This window comes from Salvia miltiorrhiza, chromosome 1, assembly GCF_028751815.1.
Source record: "Salvia miltiorrhiza cultivar Shanhuang (shh) chromosome 1, IMPLAD_Smil_shh, whole genome shotgun sequence".
Classification (NCBI taxonomy): Eukaryota; Viridiplantae; Streptophyta; class Magnoliopsida; order Lamiales; family Lamiaceae; genus Salvia; species Salvia miltiorrhiza.
In genome coordinates this window covers 73,430,676-73,446,699 of record NC_080387.1, presented here as the reverse complement: position 1 = coordinate 73,446,699, position 16,024 = coordinate 73,430,676, and the positions used below count along the sequence as shown (strand labels likewise).

Below are 16,024 nucleotides of genomic sequence, written 5' to 3'. Positions count from 1 at the left end.
GAAAAACCGGCAAAAAATTAACCGAACCGATCGATTTTCGGTCGGTTACATATTTACTATAAATAGAAACGTAACAAGTATCGTAGGACAGCCTAGAAAGGAATACGACTCATATTTCATTGGGGGGTAAGGAGTACATAAGTAAAGGCGTCAGAAGGGTCAACCCAACTTAAAAAGTAAGTCTACCAATACAGTCCGGCCCAATAGTACAAAAAAAAATATCAAGCTAAAATGGGTTATATGATTTTTTGCTTTGAAATCTTTTTGGGCCTGAAGCTCTATGGCCCAATCTAGCTCGGTCTATTCATTTTTGACAATTTTGTATTGGGTGATTCTATACAGTCTCCACTTTACTCCATACTAGTATGTGCCCGCTCGTGCGATGCACGACTTCATCGAAATTGAACAATAGTTTAAATAAATAAATATTAAATATATATATATATATAAGTAAATATAAACATATATGATCTCAATAAAAAATAAATTATCCACAATATAATCTCAATAAAAATATCAATCTGAAAACATTCGAATTTTCAATTTTTGAAATAGCAATTAACCGATTTAATTGATAATGTGTATAAATATATAAATTATGAAATATCAAAAGCAAGTATAGATGATAATAAGTATCATTATGGATCATATAGTATTCTAAGATGTACAAAACTATTTATTTACATATTGTATAACTATAGATTAATATAGTTTTCGAATACATATTTAAATCATATTTATGTGGTCATTTTGTTTATGCTCAAATTTTAAAATAAAGTTACTATCAACATATACAATTTTTTATCAATTGGAAAGCGGAAAAATAAAGGGTTTAACATGAGATATGTATCATTCATTTTCAAAAATAAAATGCATACAATTTCAGTAAATTTAAATAAATGTGCTACTATAAAATTAAACTCTTCAATTTACTAATATATAGTAAAAACATAAAAAAATAAAATGAAAGAATATGGAAAAAGGAATGAAAGAACCGTAACATTTTAAAAATGAGAAATGAGAGAGGATATGATAGAGGAGAGAAGAGAGAGGAGAGAGAGAAAAAATAATTTTGTGACTTTAAACTATAATAACTTATTGGTTTTAAATTTATTTTTTATAATTTTTACATTAAATTAAAGATATCGTCATTATTTTTAATTTAACATCCATATTGAATATTTTTTTATAAATTAAAGTTGATGATTTTAAAAGAGAATCAAAAACTACAAAAAGAAAAATAAAGAGAGAGAAATTTTGGCGGGAAAAAGTTTACCTTGAACTCCTCTTTTATATTATATATAGATAGCCACTCATATAAAATAATAATAAATAATAATTATAAGTTTACAATTTTATCCTTAATTTATATAGTCTCAAATTAAATATAATTTATTGTATTGGGTGAAATATGACCAAGGATTTGCTCAAGTTTCGAAAGCATTGCAGATTTGCGAGGAAGAAGAGGAATGAGAGTCTTGGGCCCTCTTTTCATTCATAGACTTGGGCTTGCCTCAATCTTCTAAAATTGACGTTGGGCCTCAAGGGCCCAAGTCTGCATATTTCGATTTATGATAAAATATTTAGAGATTAATGTATTTATTGTAATATTACATATAAAATATTTAAATTTATTTAATAATTACAATTATCGTTATATTTTATATAAAATTGAAAAATTTTATGTTTCCAAATTTAGGTTCTTATTGAATAAATATTGTTGTGGATTTTTATTTTTATTTTTACATTTTGATTCTATTTAATATTTATTTATTTAATATACCGTTTGATTTTGATGCTCATCGTGCATGGACAGACGAACTAATTTCGTTCACTTTGTATTGTTTTATTTCATTTGCTTTATACTATTTCTTTGTCGTGATAATTTCATAAATTTGCATTATGCAAAAATTTATGTGCATCCAGAACTACGGTACATTAATTCACCCTAAATTTATTGATTTTTTTATTGGAGTTTATTAATCGTGTATGATTTAATTAGTGAAGACCATATATTAAAATAACTTCCAAAAATGTTATAGAAACTCACACAATTAGATCACCATGTTATAAATCTTCAAAAAGAAATCTGACAAGATCAAAATCACCTGGTAAGGATCAGGTCTAAAATTAAATTAATGCATAAGTCCTTCTTTACATTCATATACTACAAATTATAAGCAGCACAAACATGGCATACTATCTAACAAAGTAATCAAAACTCTATTATATACATACCAATTAACAAATACTAATATTTATGTTATGTCACACACTACCTCTATTGCCTCCATCAAAAAATAGTTTCACCAACCATGTTGGCCTTTCATAGCGAATAATTAGATAACCCCAAAAAACTCCAATTATAAACCCACATCCATACCCCAAAACAACTGCTTGCCACCCAAATCCACTTATAAAACTAGACTCATCTTCATCATCATCTTCTTGTGGTTTTTCATCAATCCTTTCACATAACTTCGTCAACGGAAGTCCACACAGTCCTACGTTCCCCACATACGAGTCGTTGTCAAATGTGGATAACTGAGTAGATTGTGGAATCTGGCCCGAAAGATTATTCATTGAAAGGTTTAATTTCGCAAGAAATGTCAATCTGGTCAACTCACTCGGAATCTCTCCGTCCAGTCTATTAGATGACAAGTCCAACGATTCAAGAACGCTCATATTTCCAAGAGACGAAGGTATATGCCCCGTGACACTATTATGAGACAAATTCAAGTATCTAAGAGAATTAAGATTCCCTAAAGAAGGCGGAATATTCCCAGAGAATCTATTCGAGGATAAGTCAATAGTTGTAAAGGTGGTCAACAATCTCTGCAGTGGCAATTCCAAACCCTTTAACGTGAGAGTCAGCTCTATAAATACTCTATCATTCGTCTTATTTTCCTTAGCATCAACCATCCCTTGAAAATTTTTGAAATATCTATCAGGTAATGAGCCATAAAAAGCGTTATAAGATATATCTAAAACTTGCAACTTAGGAAACGGATGCTCCGTCGTCTCTGAAGCATTCAACGTCGTACCATTGAACCTATTAGACCTCAAGACGAGGACCCGGAGCTCGGGGAGCGTTTCCATCCAAAATGGAAACGCGCCCCGTATTTCATTATCACCAATGTCAACAACTTGCAAGGGTTGGCAATTGAGTAGGGTTTGAGGTAATGTGCCTTCCATTTTGTTACCTTTTAGGGTGAGGAATTGGAGGGTGCATCCCTTGGTAAATATTGTGGGTGGGATGAGGCCAGTGATTTTGTTTGCATTCAAATGAAGGATTGTCAAAGAAGTGCTCAACTTTCCCAAACAATTTGGGAGGGATCCTTCCAAATTGTTGTTTGATAGATAGAGGATTCTGAGGGATTTCAAGTTGCAAATGGATGAAGGAATCTCTCCACTTAAGTTGTTGGATTGTAGTGCTAGATTCCCAATCCCTGATTGATTCACAAAGGTGGAAGGTATTGGACCTGAAAAAATTTAGGAAAAAAATTGGGTATTAAGTGACAAGAAATTTGTCTCTTATATAATTTTATTATTTTAAGAATATATTTTATAAATAAAAATTATTCTCATATAGTGAACCTTAATTAATATTATTATCCAAAATTGAAGCTCCAAAAAATTTCATACCCTAATCATGGAATAAATCAATCCTAATAATTAATTGTTAATTGAAAATTATATACCTTGAATAATAATAATAATAATAATAATAATAATAATAATAATAATAATAATAATAATAATAATAATAATAATAATAATAATAATAATAAAATGGGCAACATTTACATGAATGGCATTATGAAATGAGAGAAAAAAAAAACATACCGCTTAAATTATTGAAGTGAAGCCACAAATCTTCAATGGTTGTGTTACCAATTTCTCCCGGCAATGATCCACTGAGTTGGTTGCTTCCGATGTTCATTTGCCATAAATTTTTAAGAAGGAATAATTCTTTTGGAATGTTACCTGTGAAATTATATATAATATCATCTCTATACTTGAAGATATTCGAATTAAGTTAATAATAAATAAAGTGACAAAAAACTCGTACCGCTCAAACTATTGTCGTTGAGCAATAAGTAGGTGAGGGCTGTTATGTTCCCAAATTCTTTTGGTAACGATCCATTGATAAGATGGTTTGCTTCCAACTGCAGCTCCACTAAATTGACAAGACGACCGATTTCTTTTGGAATCGGACCTGCAATATTATCAAATTTTAATTGATTTAATTATCAAGTGGTAATCATATGTTAATTAAGCTTCTACCTAAGAAATATTCATTGATTCTAAAGAACTAATCATCCCAATTTTAAATATACATAATCATGTTTGTGATTGGAGTTTAGTTAAACATTGTACATTTGTAATTGAAATCTCAATCCAGTTTCATATATTTGCATCTCTACATACATAGAGTAGCAAATTAAATAAACAAAAATAAAGCTTGGTAATAAAAGGAATAGAAAAAGGGTTTGAATGATACCACTTAAAGCATTGTTGTGAAGATAAATGCCAATCATGGCTGTCAAGTTCCCAATTTCTCTTGGAACTGATCCACTAAGTTTATTGCAACACATGCTCAATCGCTCGAAATTTGCGATACCTCCAATCTCTTTTGGAATATCACCTACAATTAAATTCATAAGTTTAGCTCAAATTGTCATCAATAATATTTATTTTTTCACACTTGGTAAAATTGTACATGTGGCCTTAAACTCTTGATAAACCTTTGGTGTCATTTATCCATTGGCCTTCTTCTACATTCACATAGACTCATGAAATTTGACACTTTTTTTTTAATCAAAAATGTCATCATGCTCTATAACATAGCAATTTTGTACCCTTTTTCTGTTCAAGTTTTAGTTATCATGTAAACTATAGAGGAAGCCGTAGATGAGCTAATTGTTTAATTAAACAGGGCCGTAACTTTCAGTATTTTTCAAAAAGTGGCCTATATGTTACGGAATTTCAAAATGAGGACTATAGACTTTCTCTACACTACTTGTCTGTACAGTCCAACACACACATACTTTATACTCCCTCCGTCCCAACTTAAATGGTGCGTATTCTTTATTTGAGCCGTCCCAACTAAAATGGTGCATTTCCATTTTTGATAATAATTTTACATTACAAACAATGTGGTCCCACGCAACTTTAAAAACTTTCACACTACAATCTTATTCTCCTTAAATTCCGTGCCGAAAAGAAGTGCACCATTTAAGTTGGGAAGAAGGGAGTAATTCATAACTGTAGAGAATGACGAAATTTATACTAGTAAAAACAACTACACATACCAGTTAAGCTGTTGAATTCAAGTCCTATTCTGCGAAGGGATGTCATGTTTCCAATATCTCTTGATAATGATCCACTTAGATCATTGGAAGCAAGGTCAACATATTGTAAGGATGGCATGCCAAAAAAAGATGAAGGTAAAGAGCCATTGAACTTGTTAGAACTCATGTCCAAAGTTTGTAAATTAATAAGCCGCCCAATCTCTTCTGGAATATTACCTGCGAACATAAAATTATTAAATCAAAATATAATTATATACGCAGATAAATGATATGCTACATATCTTAACATATAGTGCCCCTTAAATGAGTATGTTTATTTTAATTCTAATATCTAGAAAATGGTTCTTGAGATTTTTTTTAATGAGGTTATTGAGACTATTAATTTTATAAATTACATAAAAGTCAGAGCTCGTTATTCACTTTCCCTTTAACTTCAAATAGCTAATAAAAATAACAAATTGAACTTTATTTTTTTATGTAATTTATAAATTAATAATCTTAATACTAGTTTATGAGATATTAGAATTAAAATAAATGTATATAAAAAAAATTATATATATAACTATAATATAGGCCAAACGTGAGCGATATTCACATCATATAAGTGTTATTTTATTTTATTCATTAATATTTTTAACTAATACATCATATATTATATTGTTACATAAAAATCAAAATTCGATTTGTTCATTTTTACTTTAACTTCAAATAGTAATAAAAAGACTAACTTGAACTATAATTTTTATGTAATTTATAAAATTAATAAATCTAAATAACACGGTGTTTTTTTTTTGAAGTTACAAGTCACAAGAGGTATCTGAATACAATTATTAATGCAACCCGTACGCAGACGGGACCTCAACACCACACAACGGTGGGAAGACATCACCGCACGCAGGCGAGAACGCCCTGCGTGTGGGACCAACAAACAATCAAGCAAACAATAATACACATCGTTTGGGAAAACATCGCCGTAAAGCGGGATCGAACCCAAGACCTCTCACAAAGGAGAGTCTTTGGGTGCCTCAACTTTGCCACTAGAGCAAGGTCTCATCGGCCTAAATAACACGGTGTTGATTAGTAAGTATATATATTGTGTGTTCAGCCTTTTTCTAACGGTTCGAAATTTGCATAGTGAACTTTTATTTTTAAGGATATATTTCTAGCCAAAATATTCAATGAACGTTGTTTAATAAGGATAAGTTTGTACTTATATAGTAAGTGTTATTTGATTTTTCCAACTCACTTGATATGGACATGGTTGAATAAATATCTTTGCATTACCAAACTATATGACAATGACTTTGATTTGTACAAGCCATTCAAATCAGTTACGCCATTATTTTGAATATTAGACGTACACGTCTCAAAAGCCACATTGGATACCAAGCCGATTTAAGCTCATAATATAATGAAATAAAGTGATTGATTGATGTTAGAGAATATTGTTGAAAAAAATAATACCAAAGAGGGGGGGGGGGGGGGGGGGGGGGGGCAGGTTAATTAATTAGGACGGCAAAATATATTGATTTTTTATTGGAGTTTATTAATCGTGTATGATTTAATTAGTGAAGACCATATATTAAAATAACTTCAAAAAATGTTATAGAAACTCACACAATTAGGTGTATGATTTAATTAGTGAAGACCATATATTAAAATAACTTCAAAAAATGTTATAGAAACTCACACAATTAGATCACCATGTAATAAATCTTCAAAAAGAAATCTGACAAGATCAAAATCACCTGGTAAGAATCAGGTCTAAAATTAAATTAACGCATAAGTCCTTCTTTACATTCATATACTACAAATTAAGCTGCACAAACATGGCATACTATCTAACAAAGTAATAAAAACTCTATTATATACATACCAAGTAATAAATACTAACATTTATGTTATGTCACACACTACCTCTATTGCCTCCATCAAAAAATAGTTTCACCAACCATGTTGGCCTTTCATAGCGAATAATTAGATAACCCCAAAAAACTCCAATTATAAACCCACATCCATACCCCAAAACAACTGCTTGCCACCCAAAACCACTTATAAAACTAGACTCATCTTCATCATCATCTGCTTGTGGTTTTTCATCATTCCTTTCACATAACTTCGTCAACGGAAGTCCACACAATCCTACGTTCCCCACATACGAGTCGTTGTCAAATGTGGATAACTGAGTAGATTGTGGAATCTGGCCTGCAAGATTATTCATTGAAAGGTTTAATTTCGCAAGAAATGTCAATCTGGTCAACTCACTCGGAATCTCCCCATCTAGTCTATTTGATGACAAGTCCAACGATTCAAGAACGCTCATATTTCCAAGAGACGAAGGTATATGCCCCGTGACACTATTATGAGACAAATTCAAGTATCTAAGAGAATTAAGATTCCCTAAAGAAGGCGGAATATTCCCAGAGAATCTATTCGAGGATAGGTCAATAGTTGTAAAGGTGGTCAACAATCTCTGCAGTGGCAATTCCAAACCCTTTAAAGTGAGGGTCAGCTCTATAAATACTCTATCATTCGTCTTATTTTCCTTAGCATCAACCATCCCTTGAAAATTCTTGAAATATCTATCAGGTAACGAGCCATAAAAAGCGTTATAAGATATATCTAAAACTTGCAACTTAGGAAACGGATGCTCCGTCTCTGAAGCATTCAACACCGTACCATTGAACCTATTAGACCTCAAGACGAGGACCCGGAGCTCGGGGAGGGTTTCCATCCAAAAGGGAAACGCGCCTCGTATTTCATTATCACCAATGTCAACAACTTGCAAGGGTTGGCAATTGAGTAGGGTTTGAGGTAATGTGCCTTCCATTTTGTTACCTTTTAGGGTGAGGAATTGGAGGGTGCATCCCTTGGTAAATATTGTGGGTGGGATGAGGCCAGTGATTTTGTTTGCATTCAAATGAAGGATTGTCAAAGAAGTGCTCAACTTTCCCAAACAATTTGGGAGGGATCCTTCCAAATTGTTGTTTGATAGATAGAGGATTCTGAGGGATTTCAAGTTGCAAATGGATGAAGGAATCTCTCCACTTAAGTTGTTGGATTGTAGTGCTAGATTCCCAATCCCTGATTGATTCACAAAGGTGGAAGGTATTGGACCTGAAAAATTTTAGGAAAAAAATTGGGTATTAAGTGACAAGAAATTTGTCTCTTATATAATTTTATTATTTTAAGAATATATTTTATAAATAAAAATTATTTTCATATAGTGAACCTTAATTAATATTATTATCCAAAATTGAATCTCCAAAAAATTCCATACCCTAATCATGGAATAAATCAATTCTAATAATTAATTATTAATTGAAAATTATATACCTTGAACAATAATAATAATAATAATAATAATAATAATAATAATAATAATAATAATAATAATAATAATAATAATAATAATAACAATAATTTATGAGAGAACGTTATGGCTTAGTGAGACTTGTGGACATAAATTAAACAATCCAAACATAAGCATATACATAATTTTTTTGTTATTAGTTAATCTAATTCATAAATAATGACACTTTGGTATTCTTACATAATTTAAAATTTTAAAAATAAACAAATATATCGTGCATCGCACGGGAGCACGTACTAATTTTACTTAATTTTGCAATTGTGACATAAATGAGGCTTAATAGCTAATCATACGATGGTACAACCAGCAACATCACTAATTATTTCTAATAATTATTTCAACAACGTGAACTGATCTCTCATCACGATTTTATATGGTTAAGAGACAATAATAAATGGGCAGCATTTACATGAATGGCATTATGAAATGAGAGAAAAAAAAACATACCGCTTAAATTATTGAAGTGAAGCCACAAATCTTCAATGGTTGTGTTACCAATTTCTCCTGGCAATGATCCACTAAGTTGGTTGCTTCCGATGTTCATTTGCCATAAATTTTTAAGAAGAAATAATTCTTTTGGAATATTGCCTGTGAAATTATACAAAATTAGCTAGAATCATCTATACTTGAAGATAATTGAATTAAGTTAGTAATAAAATAAAGTGACGAAAAACTCATACCGCTCAAACTATTGTCGTTGAGCAATAAGTAGGTGAGGGCTGTTATGTTCCCAAATTCTTTTGGTAACGATCCATTGATAAGATGGTTTGCTTCTAACTGCAGCTCCACTAAATTGACAAGACGACCAATCTCTTTTGGAATAGGACCTGCAACATTATCAAATTTTAGTTAATTAATTTAGTTATCAAGTGGTAATCATATGTTAATTAAGCTTCTACCTAAGAAATTAATCTTCATTGATTCTAAAGAATTAATCATCCCAATTTTAACTATACATAATCATGTTTGTGATTGGAGTTTAGTTTAAACATTATCTCAATCCAATTTCATATATTTGCATCTCTACATACATATAGTAGCAAATTAAATAAATTAAACAAAGCTTGAAATAAATGAATAGAGATAAAAGTTTAGAATGATACCACTTAAAGCATTGTTGTGAAGATAAATGCCAACCATGGCTGTCAAGTTCCCAATTTCTCTTGGAACTGATCCACTAAGTTTATTGCAACACATGCTCAATCGCTCGAAATTTGCAATACCTCCAATCTCTTTTGGAATATCACCTACAATTAAATTCATAAGTTTAGCTCAAATTGTCATCAATAATATTCATTTTTTCACACTTGGTATAATTGTACATGTGGCCTTAAACTTTTGATAAACCTTTGGTGTCATTTATCCATGGTCCTTCTACATTCACATAGACTTATGAATTGACACTTTTTTTTAATCAAAAATGTCATCATGCTCTATAACATAGCAATTTTGTACCTGATTTTTTTTTCTCAGTTCAAGTTTTAGTTATCATGTAAACTATAGAGGAAGCCGTACATGAGCTAATTGTTAAAACAAGACCGTAACTTTAAGTATTTTTCAAAAAGTGGCCTATATGTTACGGAATTTCAAAATGAGGATACAGTCCGACACACGCATACATTATACTCCCTTCGTCCCAACTTAAATGGTGCGTATTCTTTATTGAGCCGTCCCAACTAAAATGGTGCGTTTCTATTTTTGGTAATAATTTTACATTACAAACAATGTGGTCCCATGCATCTTTAAAAACTTTCACACTACAATCTTATTCTCCTTAAATTCCGTGCCGAAAAGAAGTGCACCATTTAAGTTGGGACGAAGGGAGTAATTCATAACTGTAGAGAATGACGAAATTTATACCAGTAAAAACAACTACACATACCAGTTAAGCTGTTGAATTCAAGTCCTATTCTGCGAAGGGATGTCATGTTTCCAATATCTCTTGATAATGATCCACTTAGATCATTGGAAGCAAGGTCAACATATTGTAAGGATGGCATGCCAAAAAAAGATGAAGGTAAAGAGCCATTGAACTTGTTAGAACTCATGTCCAAAGTTTGTAAATTAATAAGCCGCCCAATCTCTTCTGGAATATTACCTGCGAACATAAAATTATTAAATCAAAATATAATTATATATATACGCAGATAAATGATATGCTACATATCTTAACATATTATGCCCCTTAAATGAGTATGTTTATTTTAATTCTAATATCTAGCTAGAAAATGGTTCTTGAGATTTTTTTTAATGAGGTTATTGAGACTATTAATTTTATAAATTACATAAAATCAGAGCTCGTTATTCACTTTCCCTTTAACTTCAAATAGCTAATAAAAATAACAAATTGAACTTTATTTTTTTATGTAATTTATAAATTAATAATCTTAATACTAGTTTATGAGATATTAGAATTAAAATAAATGTATATAAAAAAAATTATATATGTAACTATAATATAGGCCAAACGTGAACGATATTCACATCATATAATTATATAAGTGTTATTTTATTTTATTTTATTCATTAATATTTTTAACTAATACATCATATATTATATTGTTACATAAAAATCAAAATTCGATTTGTTCATTTTTACTTTAATTTCAAATAGTAATAAAAAGACTAACTTGAACTATAATTTTTATGTAATTTATAAAATTAATAAATCTAAATAACACGGTGTTTTTTTTTAAAGTTACAAGTCACAAGAGGTATCTGAATACAATTATTAATGCAACCCGTACGCAGACGGGACCTCAACACCACACAACGGTGGGAAGACATCACCGCACGCAGGCGAGAACGCCCTGCGTGTGGGACCAACAAACAATCAAACAAACAATAATACACATCTCAACACCACACAACGGTGGATAGACATCACCGCACGCAGGCGAGAACGCCATGCGTGTGGGACCAACAAACAATCAAACAAACAATAATACACATCACCACCTTAAAGTGGGAAAACATCGCCGTCAAGCGGGATCGAACCCAAGACCTCTCACAAAGGAGAGTCATTGGGTGCCTCAACTTTGCACTAGAGCAAGGTCTCATCGGCCTAAATAACACGGTGTTGATTAGTAAGTATATATATTGTGTGTTCAGCCTTTTTCTAACGGTTCGAAATTTGCATAGTGAACTTTTATTTTTAAGGATATATTTCTAGCCAAAATATTCAATGAACGTTGTTTAATAAGGATAAGTTTGTACTTATATAGTAAGTGTTATTTGATTTTTCCAACTCACTTGATATGGACATGGTTGAATAAATATCTTTGCATTACCAAACTACTATATGACAATGACTTTGATTTGTACAAGCCATTCAAATCAGTTACGCCATTATTTTGAATATTAGACGTACACGTCTCAAAAGCCACATTGGATACCAAGCCGATTTAAGCTCATAATATAATGAAATAAAGTGATTGATTGATGTTAGAGAATATTGTTGAAAAAAATACTCCGTAATACCAAAGAGGGGGGGGGGGGGGGGGGTGAGGTTAATTAGGACGGCAAAATATACGAACATGTGTCAAATGTGTATGGCATATCTCGAGTGGGTCTTTGTACAAGATGGAATTCATGAACACACTATCTCATAAATGAAATTTATAAAGAACACAATTAAAACAAGATTTTAAATATCAAATTCAAAATAGAAATTAAAATTAGTGTAAGCATGCACTCAATATTTTTACAAATTTTAAAAGTTAAACCACCAATTAATCACTCTTAAGCCCCATTAAGAAATTATGAAGCACTCAATAATTTTGTTCACAAAAAATATAGAGTTTCCACTTTGCATTTCATGTTTCCTTGGTGTTAAATAAATACATACCCTATCAAAATGATAGTGTACACTTGGTATGTTTAACTTATCAATACTCCATACAACGAAATGCAGCTCAGTTGCTAACATAACATATTAGGATGACAAAATTTCATGTATTTTTTTTTTTTTTTTGACAAAACATTTTATGTATTTTTTCGGAACCGAAAAGTTTTAGAGAATTTTAATACTTCTAACCACGCATAATATTGATTCCAAATCTTGTCAAAAAAAAAAATCTTAGACAAACGTATCAAGTTTTATCACATACTGTGTACCAAACGATCCGGAAACTCATGTGTGTGTGTATATATATATATATATATATATATATATATAGGGAGAGGTTCAGGAAAGAACCATAAATAAAAGAAGACCGAAGAACCATTTTCAGCCATTCGATCATCAAGATCTACGGTGGATGCATCATCTTGTTGGATGAATGCAGATCCTTGGTTCGAATCCTGAAGGGAGCATTTTTTTTATTTTTTTGAGTGCATTAATTTTAACAGCGGATGCATTAATTTTTATAGTGAATGCATTAGATTTGATGATTCTCTCGTTCTCACAAATAATGTAGTTCTCTCTAGAACCACACCCTATATATATATATATATATATATATATATAGGGTGTGGTTATAATGAGAACCACACTTATCGTGAGAACATAAGAACCACTAAAATCAATGCATCTGCTATATAAATTAATGCATTCGCTATTAAATTTAATGCATCCGAAAATAATAAAAATTTTGCTCCCTTCAGGATTCGAACCCAGGATCTGCATTCATCCACCAAGATGATGCATCCATCGTAGATCTTGATGATCGAATGGCTTAAAATGGTTCTCCGTTCTAATTTTATTTAGTGGTTCTTATTTGAACCTCTCCCTATATATATATATATATATATATATATATATATATATATATATATATATATTTCAGCAAAGCAATATCATTCAAATAAAGACATACCAGTTAAATCGTTGCTACCAATGCTCAAAAACTGAAGCAGTGTGATGTTCCCAATTTCTCTCGGCATCTCTCCACCAAACTTGTTGTCGTAAAACGAAACATACTCCAAATCCGAACATTCCCCCAAACTCAACGGTATGTCTCCAAACATCTTATTGTAAGAAATTCGAAGCCTCTTGAGTTTGTGAAGACTGTTCTTGCACATATCACTTGGTAGACTACTCGATAAACTATTATTTCGAAGAGACAAAATTTCCAACGACGAGAGGTTGAAGATGGATGGAGGGATCGGACCATGAAAAGAGTTCTCACTCATGTCTAGAGAGACAAGAAAAGAAAGATTTCCGATTTCCGGTGATAGGGTTCCGACAAGCCCCATGTTCGATATGTTCAACTGAGAAACCCTATTGTAACGTGAATCACAAGTAACTCCGACCCAACTGCAAACAGAAGTTGCAGTGGTCCAATTTTGGATCAATATGTTGTTAGGGTTTGAGGTTATTTGAGATTTCAAGGAGATTAGGGAAGAGATATCTGTGTTGATATCACTATTTGCAAGGATGGGAAAGGTGTATAGGAGTAAGAGTGCAAGAAAGAAATATTGGGAATATCTCTCCATTTTTGGCTTTTGCTTTGGGAAAATAGGATTTGAAGGTTGGTGACACTATATATATATAAACATTAGAAAAGTAATTGTGTCAAATCAAAGACTTGTTGGTGTTTGATTGGATGTGAGTATGACCAATGGTTTTGGGGTTGCGATAAATAATTGCGTAAATATAAACGTAAAAAATATTTATTATTTAAACTATATATATTTTTGCAAAAAGTAATTGGATCAAATGGAAGACTTGTTGGTGTTTGATTGGATGTGAGTCTGACCAATGGTGAAGTTAGGAGATTTTATATTTAGGGTTGCGATAAATAATTACGTAATATAAACGTAAGAAATATTTAATATTAAAACTACATATGTCTTTGCAACGTTGTTCAATTTTAAAGTCATGCATACTAAAATTCAAAAGATAATTGTAGTGCTTTTTTTTTTAGAGTAAAGATACGGCATTATATTAACTCAAATCCCGACAAACCAACTCCAGGAGCCAAACCGGGAAATTGGACTCCCAAATAATCACATCATTACAAGAAATTGCATGATGAGCTAAAGAGTGAGCTAAATTGTAGTGCCTTTGAACTTAGCATTTTATCAAATAGGTTATGGATGCTCCCGTGTTATAATAAAATAGAAATAATATTTAGAATTTTATAATAATTTTTAGGAAAGGAAAATAGGTTTAATTGGGAATTGTAATTTTAAATTTTGAGAATGTAACTTTCTTGCAATTCAATTTGGAGAGTGGGTTTTAATTTGCACGGCGATTCGCACAAAAATATCAATTATTTAATATAATAATTCTCTAAAAATAAAATAATTGGTATTTTTTGCGAATCACCGTGCAAATTAAACCCATCCGACGAATCTTAACACATCAAAGAGAAGAGCTTTTAGAAGAAATTGTGAGACTCTTTGCAAGAAAAGTCAATACCAGCAGGAGGTGAATGTGGAAACAAATCAAAAATATATTTTTCAAAGTCTTTGTCACTGCATTCATCATGTTTAATTAATTATGCATAACTTTGTAATTAATAAAGCATTCTCTAATTCCATATAGTATATATTAATTTGACTAATTGCATAACAAATCACGAATCATAGGCTGCCGGCCTTAATGATCAACTGTTGATGATGGGATCTCTTCATATATTTATAATTGGAAATTAAATTCCAGTTGCACGACAATTAATTTTATATATGAGTAGGTATGACTTAAATTGTCATATGTAATTTAGTCTATTAATTAGTTGAAGAAACACTATAAGTTGAGCTAAGTATTCATATTAGGTAGGTGTCATTTGGGGCAATACAAAACCTAATTAAAGTATTTTTTTTCTCTGGATTTTATCTAATTATTCAAGTAATAAATCTATGCAGTCACATTGTGGCTACCAACAAATAATTTAATTAGAAATTTTTAAAATTTTTTAAAAAATAAAAATATGATTTAATTGTGGTATTATATTGTCTATATTGTACTTATTTTTTTAATTTTTTTTATAGTGTTTTATTTTTATTTTATTTTTTAAAAAAATAAAAGGTTATAAAAAAATAACTACAATGTAGATAATACAATAAAATAACTAGATCTCATTTTAATTTTAAAAAATAACTTAAATAAATCAAAGATATTCCTATTTAACTATTTTGTGGGTGGGTACATTGTGGTTACTATTTAGCATCACCTTTATTCAAAAAAACATTGTATAAAATGCATCATAAGAATTTATATTGGAAAGTAAACATCGAAAAGAAAATGTAGGAATTGAGAAGCACACGTTACGTAGAAATAGTCATGACAACGAACCTTTAACAAATTACAACGTGACATCAAGATTTTTTTTTAAATTTTCCAACTAACCCTTTCTAATGGAATCAAGCTGTCTCCCTCTTTTGGTATTTT

The 16,024-nt window shown here is 30.9% G+C and overlaps 2 protein-coding genes across 2 annotated transcripts; both read right to left on the bottom strand.

Annotated features, from left to right (window-relative positions):
* Positions 1–2,095: 2,095 nt before the first annotated feature.
* On the bottom strand, positions 2,096–6,215 carry LOC131005885 (receptor-like protein 9DC3). Its single transcript, XM_057932996.1, has 5 exons — positions 5,316–6,215; positions 4,505–4,648; positions 4,073–4,219; positions 3,847–3,987; positions 2,096–3,482 (listed from the first exon to the last, which is right to left on the bottom strand). Exons 1-5 carry the CDS (start codon positions 5,539–5,541, stop codon positions 2,269–2,271), a joined length of 1,872 nt encoding a protein of 623 aa, XP_057788979.1. The 5' UTR covers positions 5,542–6,215; the 3' UTR covers positions 2,096–2,268.
* Positions 6,216–7,045: 830 nt separating this feature from the next.
* LOC131005868 (receptor-like protein 53) lies at positions 7,046–14,197 on the bottom strand. The gene is made up of 6 exons (XM_057932972.1): positions 13,506–14,197; positions 10,571–10,786; positions 9,792–9,935; positions 9,369–9,515; positions 9,136–9,276; positions 7,046–8,432 (listed from the first exon to the last, which is right to left on the bottom strand). The coding sequence occupies exons 1-6, from the start codon at positions 14,122–14,124 to the stop codon at positions 7,222–7,224; spliced, it is 2,478 nt and encodes an 825-aa protein (XP_057788955.1). The 5' UTR covers positions 14,125–14,197; the 3' UTR covers positions 7,046–7,221.
* Positions 14,198–16,024: the final 1,827 nt, after the last annotated feature.

Excerpts from the sequence above, each read along its gene's own strand:
- LOC131005885 (XM_057932996.1), bottom strand. The coding sequence starts at position 5,541 with ATGTTCGCAGGTAATATTCCAGAAGAGATTGGGCGGCTTATTAATTTA. Across the intron at positions 4,220-4,504 it reads TCACAACAATGCTTTAAGTG|GTCCGATTCCAAAAGAAATC; the intron begins GTATCATTCAAA and ends ATAATATTGCAG. Across the intron at positions 3,988-4,072 it reads CAACGACAATAGTTTGAGCG|GTAACATTCCAAAAGAATTA; the intron begins GTACGAGTTTTT and ends ATAATTTCACAG.
- LOC131005868 (XM_057932972.1), bottom strand. The coding sequence starts at position 14,124 with ATGGAGAGATATTCCCAATATTTCTTTCTTGCACTCTTACTCCTATAC. Across the intron at positions 9,277-9,368 it reads CAACGACAATAGTTTGAGCG|GCAATATTCCAAAAGAATTA; the intron begins GTATGAGTTTTT and ends ATAATTTCACAG. Across the intron at positions 8,433-9,135 it reads TCACTTCAATAATTTAAGCG|GTCCAATACCTTCCACCTTT; the intron begins GTATGTTTTTTT and ends AAAATTTTTCAG.